This window comes from Camelus bactrianus, chromosome 9 (genome assembly GCF_048773025.1).
Source record: "Camelus bactrianus isolate YW-2024 breed Bactrian camel chromosome 9, ASM4877302v1, whole genome shotgun sequence".
In the NCBI taxonomy this organism is placed as follows: domain Eukaryota; kingdom Metazoa; phylum Chordata; class Mammalia; order Artiodactyla; family Camelidae; genus Camelus; species Camelus bactrianus.
Window position 1 is genome coordinate 56,458,976 of NC_133547.1, and position 12,904 is coordinate 56,471,879.

General features: G+C 43.7%; 1 protein-coding gene across 4 annotated transcripts in view; it reads right to left on the minus strand.

The window, feature by feature from the left end:
- ZNRF1 (zinc and ring finger 1) overlaps positions 1-12,904 on the minus strand; it is a 90,357-nt gene that overhangs the window by 16,728 nt on the left and 60,725 nt on the right. For 3 of the 4 annotated variants that reach the window (XM_074370433.1, XM_074370432.1, XM_074370431.1), the window contains exon 2: positions 8,038-8,097. The exons of the other annotated variant lie outside the window; for it this stretch is intronic. In XM_074370433.1, coding sequence (XP_074226534.1) covers positions 8,038-8,097 — 60 coding nt within the window. The remainder of the gene's footprint in view (positions 1-8,037; positions 8,098-12,904) is intronic. 4 annotated transcript variants of the gene reach the window in all.

The window sequence follows — 12,904 nt, forward strand, 5'->3', positions numbered from 1 at the left end:
AACACCAACACCAAGAGAGGTCAAGGCAACGCAGCCAGAGTCCCAGAGCTAGGACAGAGCAGCCAGGAAGTCTGACCAGCACCCCCAACCAGTGTGCACCATGTCCCCCGAGCTGTGGGACAGGCTGAGCAGCACAGGAGGAGGCACTTCCTGGCAAAAAGGAAGTAAAATACAACACAGACACAGGGTATTACCAAATATTCATCTCAGACCTTCCACGTTGTCCCAGTAGTTTCTCCTGAAGCACCCATGGTCCTGGATAATCCCATAAACTTAAACAACTGTTTGTTTTTTTTTTCTTGGGAATTCTATTAATGTGGAAGGACAGAGTTCTGCTTTTCACTCGGCACTGAGCCTATAGCACTGGTTGTAAGATGCTGAGTTTGCAAGTTACCTTTTAAATAGAAAATAAAGGGCAAAAGGTAAGAGGGACAGAAAAACATGGAGAGTTCCGGGGGTGGATGTCCCCACCCACCATCTTTCCTAAAAGGTCATCTGACGATCAAGATGGATGCTACCACTCTACCGCCCCAATCTTTTCTCGTAATTGTCCAGTCATGACTCAGTATCAACAGACCTACAGAATGATAAATACTGTGATCTCTACAAGCTATCTGGAGGTTTAAAAAAAATATCTAGGAGATTTTGATACCATATGGGAAAAAAGTCCCAACTGAATTAAAATCAGCCCTGCAAACAAAGATCAAACAATGGTCCACAAAGTCATCCAATAGACATGATTTTTGTCTAATTTCAAGGGACTTTCATCAGCACCCAGGAAGCCCGTATAAGAGATGCTTTATTTTCCTTCATGAGAAAGAACGCTCCAGGTGGAGGCTTGACACTCCCCAGCTGCACCCCCGCCCATCCCGCCCTGGAAGCAGGGTGAGCAGACAGCACGTGAACCCAGCTGCCTTCCTCTATCCGTCTAATCACCTATTAGAGGTGGTGCCCTGCCTGTGTTGTGTCTTTAACAACCGACAGAGTGAAGGGAGGCGTTGGTGAGCTCAGGCTTGCCAGTCAAGTCTGACACTGGTTCCCCTGAGCCTTTGTCTGCTCCCACCAGACTGGCAGAGGCAGGGAACCTACCCAGTTCCTAGTCCTTTTCTGCCAGCCTCTCAAAACGAGAAAGAACAACTGACACTGCCCTAAGGGGAATTTGCCCACAATCTCCCCATTCTGTGCTGGGCAGGTTCTACCAAGCAAATGCTGCTGCAGGACTACCCTCTCCCAGGTGGAAGAGAGAGACAGAGGTCTTAACGGAGACCTCATTTCCTTTCTTGCGCTCAGCATCAGATCAGCCCAAGGTTATGTAGCCAGAAAAGCCCAGAAGAGCCCAGCCAGAGCCCAGCTGCTTCCTGTCTTTCCACAAGATTTCGAAGTGAGGAAATCCTTTGCCACTTGGCTGGCTGAATCAGAGACCAGAGCTCCTCATAAAAGACAAGCCTGCATTCGCCACCAGGTGCAGGGCCTTGACCCTGCTACCTCGGGCCAAAGGAAACTGGTGTCAGGGTAAGCCCCCAGGCAGGGGAACCAAGTGACCCAGGAACGGGCATGTGGTTACCTGCGTTAAGCATCTTCCTGGTTCGGGTAATTGGGCCCCTCAGACTTCACCCAGGTCCTGTCATTTGACTGACAGAGCAACTGAGGATGGATGGGGCAACCAGCTCAGGTTATAATTCTCTCTCAATCCTCTACAGCATTTATCTTGCTGCAGATAAATGAAAGTCTTTCTCATTTTCCAAAATGGCAACCTTCTCCTTTAAGACCTGATTTCTTGGGCAGGACGTGTGCTCTACACACGTTGCCCCAGTTCCCTCCTAGGCCCTCCCTCCTATGCTGAGGCGCTATTTTAGCCCTGCCCCAGTTCTGCCTGTCTCTGGGATCACCTAAAGGGAGAAGAATCAAAAGAAGCAACCAGGGTACAGGAAGCCTCACCATTCAGGCAGGACTGCCATCCAGGCAGGACCTCCTGCCCAGCAAGGGGCAGATGTAATTCACCCAGGGACTCAGGGAGCCCCATCCCCACACTCCACACACTCCATCCCTATCGGCCAGTTTCCAGCACAGATCTTTCCCTCTCACATCCATGTGGCGCGTGAATTTTATTAAATGGAATTTATTACATATGAAAGGTCAAGGGATAACACTGGGTGACTTTTTTTTTTTTTTAACATTTCTATACTGAAGAAATGTGTCCCCAAGAGTGGAGGCTATGTCACATTCTATGCGCGCGCACACACACACACACACACAAATTGTACCGGTTAACTTTATGTGTCAACTTCACTGGATCACAGGATGCCCAGATATTTGGCTAAACATTGCTGGGTGTGTCTGTAGAGTGTTTCCAGATGAGATTAATATTTGAATCGGTAGTCAGGGTAAAGCAGATTGCCCTCTCCAGCGTAGGTGGGTATCAATTAAAAGGCGGAGGAAAGGAGAATTGGAGCTCTCTGCCTGCAGGTCTGATCCAGGGCATTGGTCTCCTGGTTCTCAGGCCTTCAGGCTCAAGGCTGGAATGAAAGCTTTCCTGGGTCTTCAGCTTGCACACAGCAATCACAAGACTTCTCAGTTACCATAACTGCATGAGCCAATTCCTTATAATAAATCTTTTTATATATATTTCCTATAGGTTCTGTTTCTCTAGAGAACCCTAATACATCTGTTTGTTAAAATGCAAAACATTAAAATTTAAAGGACTGACAACAAGTGTTGCTGAGGATGTGGAGCAACTGGAATCCTCATACTGTTGGACAGAGTGTAGAAAGACGGTCACTTTGGGAAAAGGCCTGGTAGCTTTTTATAAGACAAAATCCACACTGAGCCTAACCCAAGCAATTCCTCATTTAAATATTTACCCAAAAGAAACAAAAACATGTCTACAAAGAAATGTGTATCACAATGTTCATTACAGCTTTATTCTTAACAAGCAAACCCCAGAAACAATCCAACTGATCATCAATGGAACTGATTTTTAAAAAACTGTGGTATAATCATGGAATACAACAGAACATTACTCAGCAATAAAAAGCATGAACTAGAGGGGAGGGTATAGCTCAAGTGGTAGAGCACATGCTTACCATGTATGAGGTCCTAGGTTCAATCCCCAGTACCTCCTCCAAATAGAAATAAATAAATAAACATGATTACCTCCCCCTCATAAAAACAAACAAACAAAAGTATGAACTACTGATACACATAACAGGGATGAATATTAAAAACTTGCTGAATGAAGGGCATAAAAGAGCACATATAATTGGAATTACATGAAGTTCTAGCACAGGGAAAGCTAATCAATGGAGGGAAAAAAAATTAGAATAGTGGTTGTCTCTATGGAGTAGCAGGTGGGCAGAGATTGATTAAAAAAGGGATGAGAAAACCCAGGGTGATGAAAATGTTCTGTATCATGAGAAGGGTTTGGGTTACACACATGCACGCATTTGTCAAAATTCAGTGAATGTACACTTAAGATATGAGATTTCATGGTTTGTAAATTTTACCCCAACCAGAAAAAAACTATAAACATTGAACTGTAGCTAATAGACAGACTGAAACATTTAAAGGGAAGTGTACTAATTGTCTGCATTAAAACAAAATGCATCAAAAAGTAAGGTATTTAAACTTCTTTCAACTTTTCTGTGTGTTTGAAGTTTTCATAATAAAACACTGGAACAAGTGTCAGATAGTGAGAGATGTGTGTGTGCGCGCACATGTGTGCGTGCGTGCGTGCGTGTGCTAATTTAGCTTCAGGGGTCAGGGAAAACCCCTGTGAGGGGGTGACCTCAGTGTGTTATAAGGATACCAAGGGCTGAGTCACTGGGCACAGCAAGTACTAGGGCAACAGGCGACAAGAACATGCTGACTCCCTGTCTGTGCTCAAATACATTTCTTTTATTCTGACAGATGAATGGGTATCTTGTCTGAGTATAGGATTTCCCCTCCAGCTTCATTAAGCTATAACTGGCAAAATTCTAATACATTTAAAGTGCATAATATGATTTGAAATACGTATACATTGTGAAAGGACCCCCACAATCGAATTAACACATCCACCACGTCACTTATTTACTTTTTTTTTTTGAGAGAATGCTTACGATCTAACAAATTTCAGTTATACAATACAAGATTTTACTATTTCAGATCTCATGTTCAAGTCTTTAATGTATATTGGGCTGATTTTTTGTGTATGGTTATATGATAGGGGTCTAGTATCATTCTTTCTACATGTGGATATCCAGTGTTCCTAACACCATCTATTGAAAAGACTATCCTTCCCCCATTGTGTTTTCTTGGTTTCATTGTCAAAAATTAATTGACAATATATGCATGGTTTTATTTCTGGGTTATATCATTTTACTCTATTCATTCTATTCCATTCAGAATGAACTCTATTCTGTTTCATTGGTCTTTGTTGTCTGTTTTTATGCCAATAGTGTATTGTTTTGATGATGATAACTTTGTAACATGGTTTGAAATCAGGAAGTGTGATGCCTCCAGCTTTATTCTTCTTTCTCTAGATTGCTTTGGCTATTCAAGATTTTTTGTGGTAAATCTGTGAATTTTAGGATTTTTTTTTCTATTTATGCAGAAAATGCCACTGGAATTTCTTGACAGGGATTGCATTTAATCTGTAGATCACTTTGGGTAGTATGGACACTTTAACAGTATTAATTCTTTCAATACATGAGCATAGATTGTCTTTCCATTTATTTGTGCCTTCTTTGATTTCTTTCATCAATGTCTTATAGTTTTCAATATACAGATCTTTCACCTCTTTGGTTAAATTTATTCCTAAAAGTACTTTACTCTTTTTGATGCTATCATAATGGGATTGTTTTATTTTCTTTCCCAGACAGTTCCCTGACTTTACTGAATTTGTTTATTAGTTCTAACATTTTTTAGTGGAGTTTAAAGTTTTCTCTATAATAATACCATGTCATCTCATAATTTACTTTTTCCTTTCTGATTTGCATGTGTTTTTTTATCTTTTCTTGCCTAGCTACTCTGGCTAGGACTTCCAGTACTATGTTAGACAAAAGTTTACTTGGGTATAGGATTCTTGAGTTGCCTTCCTTTATCCCTCAGTGGTCTGTAGATAAAATTCTACCATCTTTTAGTTTCTTGGTGTTGTTAATAGAAAATCTGATGCCAGTGTGACTCTTTTTCCTTTGTAAATAATATGTTCCTTTGGCCTAAAAACTTGGAAGATTTTTCTGTGTATCCTAAGGGCAGAGAAATTTTAGTAGGACACACTTATATATGTTTTAATTATTTCACCTAGTGGTAAGTCACGAGCGCCATTCACCAAATATTTCTAGCTTTCCTCCTTCCAGCTATACAGCAGGACCACAATAGCCTCCCTTTGAAGTTAAAGGTGGGTTTGAAATTTGCTTTGGCCAATGAAACAGAAGCACAAGTGATCTATGCACTTCAAGCCAACTTTAAGCACTAGTTCATGATTCACCATGTTACCTGCACCGCTGCATTGAGACAAAGCCTCTATTACCACCTTTCATTCCTGAATAAAAACAATGAGCAAAGCCCACTCCTCTCAGACCTGTACTTGCTACTGCATTGCAAAGGAAAAAATAAACCTGTTGAGTTAAACTACTGAGCATGTAGGACTGTTTGCTATTACATTATAACCTGGTTCTAGCCTCCTGACTGATACACCCTTCCTTTATGTTTTTCTCCTTCTAGGGATTCCTATTACTGATGTATCCAGTGTCTTGGTTTCATCTTCTAGGCCTCTTATCTCCTCCAAAACTTCTCTGTCTCAGCATTTGCTTAGGAGCTCAGCCTTTCTGAGTCCTCTGGGCCCTGCCTGCCCCTGCTTGCTGGAGGAGGTCAATGGTTGGCACTGGAGTCAAAGGGATGAGAAGCTCATTCTGGCCACACCTTCCCAAAATCTTCTTCTGCCTGGATATCCATATTCCCTTTTAAAAATACACATTTTCCTTATATCAGCAACAAACCCCATACTTGTCATTTTCAATGTCTAAGCATTCTATAGTGATAATATACTGTGTTTAGCTATTTTCTTCTGTGGGTGTCTGGATTCCTAATTTTTACCTACTATAGAGATTCTCTCAGTAGTGATCTCCATTCTCTACTCTAAATATGGTATATTCCATTTCCAACATATTTTTGCTGTTTCTAGATTGTAGGCTGACTGGTTTGGAAGAAAGAAAATTATACTAGGAGTCAGAAGGAACAGACTTTCCTAATCAGTAGCCAGGGGGCCTTGTACAAGCTCGTTAGCAATATCTGCATAGTGCCCCGCCTACTGTCTAAGATAGTTCTAAAACCCAACCAAAGATGGACGAGTGAGTGCTCTGTACAGAGCACAGCCATGTGAAATGTGGGGTGACCATTTTACCAGGCCGCATCCAGTACAACTTAAATACACTGAGACTTGTTGGTAAATCTACCTATTTGAGGAAATTCACAAATCCTTCAAGCAAAGAAGGGGAAAATGAGCTGACCCTATACAATGTATTTTGTGGACTCTGTGATGCCATCAATTTTAAGAGACACCATTATGAACCTCTGAGAGAGAAGAAAAAGCTGCCAATTATAATTTTAAGATATGATGATATGATGCATCCTGATTTTAGAGTTGTTAAATTGTGAAATGCATGTGCCTTAGAATCAATGAATATATGAAAAATACAGATGTAAATATTTAAAAAACATATAGACTGGATCCTCACAGATATCCAGTACATCTATTCCTGTTCATTCACTACAAACGAGAGCAGGCTTGATGAAGACATCGACAGTGGGAACAAAGGGGAGAGACGTAGGCTGTGTGCACGGATGTGTGCCTGATGATATCAAACCCACCCCGCTGCTGCGGCAAGTCCGGGCTGTGATCCTGCAGGGTGGAGCCCAATGATGGCATTCCAGCCAAGGGAAGAATGAAGAAAGCATTTGCCAGGAGCAGGAACTACAGCTACTAATTGGTCCTGTTCCCTCTGACCCTCTAACCTGTTTCCTCCAGAGGGAGGCCCTGGAAGGACTGCTGAGGAGACGGATTATGGGGCAGGGGCAAGCAGGGACATGATGGTCTGTGACCCAAGCATGAGCAAGTCCAAACACAAAAAAGATGAAAGCCTCAGTGTGAGGGGGATCAAGTTCCCAACTAATGGCCAGGAAACATGAATGTCAAATCATAATCCCTTGTCACATGGCTACCACACTTGGGCAAGTTTAGGGGGATCCAATCATGACTCAAAAAGTGTGGATGTGATCTCCAGATGAATCTGGCTTTTATTTTGGTGATGTCTTAATTAAAGGATGGACCATCTGCTGAAAGAGGAAGATTGTCTAGTATCCAAAGGGTCAAACCAGAATTTCTTTAATTTTTTAGGTATTAGTGATTACCTAAGAGCAAGGCAAAGGGGTAGACAAGACTAGCCAGGAAATGCCTAGTTACTAGCTGGATACTGTGCTTTCCTCTCAATTCCATCTGCATTCCAATCCCCAACACACCACACACCTGTGCCCACTGGATCCCAAACCCACAGCTGCTGCTGGAGTGGGCTTTCTGGTGTTTGGGCAATGCCAGAGAACATCTTAGAAGCAGGCAGAGTTCTCCAGCCTTCTCCTCACAAACTCAACAGCATCGAGTGGGGCTAAGGACCACCTCCTCTCAAAAGAAGACAAAGGGAACCATAACATCTGGCTTTTAGGCAAATAAGGCAGTTATTACCCACAGAGGATCTGTTGACTGCCTCCACATTAGCAATGGAAGAGAGCCTCACTTCTTCCGATTCCAGGGTGGGGAGCTGTCTGAGCAGGACACTGGCCATGCTCATAGCCTCACTCGTAGCAGGTGACCGCAGTGGACGTTCCCAGATAAACGGGACTGTGCTTGGAACCATCCTACTGCCGGCCTATCTCTCCCCTGGATACACTCTTTTCCGAGTCCTGAGTCTTCATCCCAGGACATGCTTAAAAGGAAAGTTACAAAGAGGGAAAGGACAAAGAAGGAAAGTTTCACATGAAATCCATACAGGTCCAGTAATTTACCTCTGGGTTCCTGAAGGCAGTGTCCATCCCAACGTGCATATGGTCGATAGGGATTTCTCACTGACAAGAAGGAAAACGTTTGAACACACTATTAGATCATGTTCAGCCAGGACTTGGACTCACCAGGCAAATGGACATGATATTCACATCGAAGTGACTGCTCACACTGAAAAATGTCTCTAGCCTAGTGCTGTGGAACTTGCGTCTATTGGTGCTAACAGCCTGGGCTGTCATGTCACTGAAGGTCTGCTGGAAGGCTCCTCCATAGTTCCCAATGTAACCTTAGGATGCAGAACACGTGCTACTGTATTCACTTCATAAACACTGTTGGCTTGGGCCCAGGCAAGCAGCAACACTGCGGGTTCAGCCTGGTGATTGGGCAGAATGAACACTGGCTGGCTTCCTGCCTGGACCGAGACCTGGCCCCTTCTTCTCAGGGCACCCTCTGCTCATCTGTACCTCCAGCGCCGAAGAAGAAGGAGGCAAGAACTCAGAGGACATGGGCCTGTAGGCCACAACTGTGCTTTGAAATGGCATCTAAAGAGGAATAGGCCAAAAGAATGGAAGGGCATTGTTCTGAGAGCTCAAGAGCAACAGAGGGATCAATCCCACCAAAGAGAACTACCAGGGCAAAACCTTCATGCTCCAGTTCTTGCTTTTCTGCCATCCACCGCTCTGAGTGCCGTAGAGAAAGAGATGGGAAGACCCTAGAGAGCTATGAGGTAACCACCAAGGAGTTCACAAGGATTTTCCAGGGACCTTGCAGACACAGAGCATGGGCAAGAAGCATCATCAATTCTAAGCTCCCTAAAACAGTGAATGACCCCTATCAACACAGGTAAAGCATGCTACTATACTACACTATATTGGTTCTGACAACCTGGAGTTTGGGAGGCAAAAATGAGAGAGGGGGAGGTGGGGGAGCCAGGATGGCAGAGGAAGAGACTCCAATGTGGAAGGAACATGGCAATACTGCCTAAATCTTTATTCATAATAGTTTCACGGTTAAGAAAGTCAGGAATCTCCTAATGTTAAGTAATCTGGCTGGCTGGCAAACAAAATTATGAGTAATATGCTGTAACATTAAAATCAAGGGCATGTCAGTGGACAAAATATTAAGCCAAAATATTAAGTCTCTATACTGGACTCATGTATGTTTATGAGATGGGAAGGTTATGTAAACCAGGAATTCCTTCTTCGCTTATTTTGCCTTGATGACTATTTTTACCTAGATTTTGACATCCCCTTATTTTCAGTCAGCACATCAACTTCCCCAAATATTGGCCATCAAGAACCTAAATATTGACAAATATCACTTACTGAAATCCATGGAAGAAGTAAGAATGAAAACACAAGCAGCCAAACAGAATGGAACAAGGTGGATCTGGACTTAGAATTCCAGCCTTCAAGTCATGAATTCTGGGGCCAAGAGCAAGTAACCTAACCTCTCTGAGCTTCCATTTTTCTCATCTGTAAAACAGGAATAACTACCAATCTAGCCACTAAATGAAAACCTATGTGTAAACAGCTATAGAAAAGTGTAGTTGGCAGAATAAAGGTCCCCCAAAGATGTCCACATCCTAGTCCCTGGAACCTGCAAATGTTATCCTGTATGGTGAAAAGGGCTTTGCAGATGTGAAATCAAGGATTTTTAAATGGGAGGCTATCCTGGATTATTCAAGGGGGCCCAATGTCATCACAAAGCTCCTTATGAGGGAAAGGAGGCAGAATCAGGGAAGCAGATCTCAAAGAGAGATCTGAAGATGCTAGCTGCTAGCTCTGAAGAAGGATGAAAAGGCCACGAACCAAGGAAAGCAGTTGGCCTCTAGAACCTGGGAAAGACAAGGAAATGGGTTCTCCTCTGGAACCTCCAGAAAAATTGTAATTCTGACAACATCTTGATTTTAGCCTAGTAAGACCATTTCAGACTTTTCACCTCCAAGAATGTAAGAGAATAAATTTGGGTTGTGATAATTTGTTACAGCAGTAATAGGAAACCAATATAAAATAATATAGGAGATGTGGTTATTTTCTTAAAGGGTCAAATTTTAAAAGGGGGATGCTACTGGGGCTCCCTGGCTCTACTGAAAATTACCGAAGCATGGCACCCTCCTTTGGGGCATCACTGAAAATTGTACAGCTAGCTATCTGCCGCCACACTCAAGTAGGATGAGCAACCAACTGAGTCAGTCTGTCTATACACTCATCGTTATTCCAGTTATTAAGTGGTGAGGAAACATGGCAAAACATTAAATATAATTTCTACCCTCAAGGAACTGATGATCTACCAGGGAAGAAGAGAGAAGACAAGGCCACAGGGCTCTCATTTTTCTGCCATTTTCAGAGCCTTAAGTGACTGACGGTGCAGTGAATGGATCTGACATGCAGCCTCTTGATCTGGACACTTCTGGAACAGACGTCAGAGGATTCGTCAGACTTCTGAAACAACACTCCACGTTCTGCAGTAGGTGGGTTTTCCTTGGGAAGGAATCTGTAGAGTTAAGGACTGTCAAAGGGGTTAGGGTTTAAAACCCAAAGTTCAGATCCATTTGTGTAACAAGAGAAGGATTATAAATAGAAGATTAAAGCAGGTTAAAACATATTTTGACAACAGTCCAAACACTTGTGACTTACTTTTGGCATGGAGAAGAGGGAAATCCAAGTGGAAAAAGAAAACTGAACCAGGCCCCCCAGGGCTCTTCCTCACCATCAGATTCATTTTATATTTGCTAAAGCATACCAGAGGGCCACTTACAAGTTCCATTAAATGCATTTTCCCTGGTGGGGGAAGGTATAGTTTAGTGGTAGGGCGAGTGCGTATCGTGCAGGAGGTCCTGGATTCAATCCCAGTACATCCATTTAAATAAATAAATAAATAAACCTAATTACCTTCCCCACCCCCCCAAAAATTAAAAAAAAAATGCATTTTCCCTCTCTACTCCATTGGCGTACAAGTGCTAGTCTCCACCTTACACAATACTCTCTCTATCCCACCCGCACTTTTAGCAATGGCTCCATTTACAATGAAAAGCACCTGCAAAGAGTTGTCTGCAATGGCCTTCCCTCCCTCTCCTTCCATTCTCTCTTGAACTACTCCAAACCTCAAAATCGCCCTTTGTCAAGGTCACCAATGACTTCCACATGGTGGTATTCTGAAAGTCAGTTCTCTGATATCAGCAGCATGTGAGAAAGGTGACCGCCTTGCACCCCCATGCTGTTGCACTTGCTTTTTAATCCCCCATTATGCCTCTCTCTGCTAGTTCCCTCGCACCTTAGACCACCCATCTAAAACAGCCACCACTCTGTCCACTCCCTACTCAATGCACTTTATTTTCCTCTTAGCATTCACCACACTGCACCTGCTGTCACCCCCATTACAATATAGGCTCCTTCAAGGCAGACTTTTACTGCTCTGTCCCCAGAGCATGGCACAGATAGGCTCCTGGAAACATCTGTTGGGTGAATGAATATCGCACTCTGTGGAACCGTGTGCAAAAGGTCCAGCCGTATAACTGGAAAGAGATGACAAATTAAGGGTATGTCAGACTGTTATTTGAGTCCATTCCCAGCAGAGGTTACCTTTTACATTCCAACCTTAAGCAACTGCCACACCACAATAAGGGTACAGTTGGATGATATGGTGTGTGTAAGACAGAATGTCGGTTAAAAACCCACTGCGGTCATGCTGCTTCCTGCCCAACCCCGGGTTCTGATTCGGGTGTGGATAATAATCACATGTGCATGTGCACAGCCTGCAGGCACCCCGCCACCAGCACTGTGGTGGGTAGCGAATGTGAAAGCATCTGCTGCAGCTGCCACCTGGGCAGGTCTTGAAAGTTCTGGGGGCAGGAAAAAGATCAGCCCTTCCCCTCTGCTGCCCTCAAACCAAGTCATGTTCAGCTAGAACACCCTTGAAGTTTCTCATTCCTCCTACCAGCGAGAGAAGGCAGGGCCCTTCTCCCAACCCTGCCCTAACATGAAGTGCCCAGAGGGGTGACCCGGGGCTTTCTACCCCAGGCAGGGCTGCCTAGGAACCCAACAGCCATCCCCTGCACTGTGGGGGCTTCCAAATGCTTCAGCAGTCTGATAGCTATATATCCTTTTACAAAACCTTTTTATTATGAAAAAGTTCAGACAAACAAAAAGTGCAATATAATAAGCTCCCAAGTACTCAGCACCCAGCTTCAACAGTGATCAACTCATTTTCCCCTGGGGTGTCCATGTCTTGGTTTGTTGGGACAATCAGGTTTTAAGCTTGTTGTCCTGGTGTCATTAACAGCTCCCTCTTTCAGTCTCAAGCCTGCCTGGGACTGGACAAGTTATATGGTAGCCTCATCTTTACTCCACCCCACCACCTGCCACATCTGGATTATCTTGAAGCAAATTTCTGATACAGTCTATCCATAAATATTTCACAAAGTGATTCCAAAGGTTTTAATGCAGCGCAACACTCTTCAGACACCAACTCACGAAGCACTGTGCTCTTTTCTCTCAACACTCCTGCTGGAGGCTCTCGTGTCTCCTAAGTAAGGGAGTCAAGAAGGGGGAACAGGAATGGGCCCCAGATAGGCACTGTGCTGTCTGCCTGCATGCAAGCCCTCCACACCCATCGTGTGGGCTGACCACAGAGTCCAGCTCATGGTCAGGACGTTCTCGCACATGGAGATGCAAACATGCACTTAATGCCGGTGTGACTCCACCATATGGTTTCCTTCTACTACACCATGCTGCCTCCATACAAGAGGTCTAGAAAAAGTCACAGACAACAGGACACCAGAACAGTCCTCAGCAGTCACAGCTCATTTTATACGTGGACACAGAAGGAGCAGCGTGAGTTTTAACAATTCAGAGTAAAGGAACTCCAACT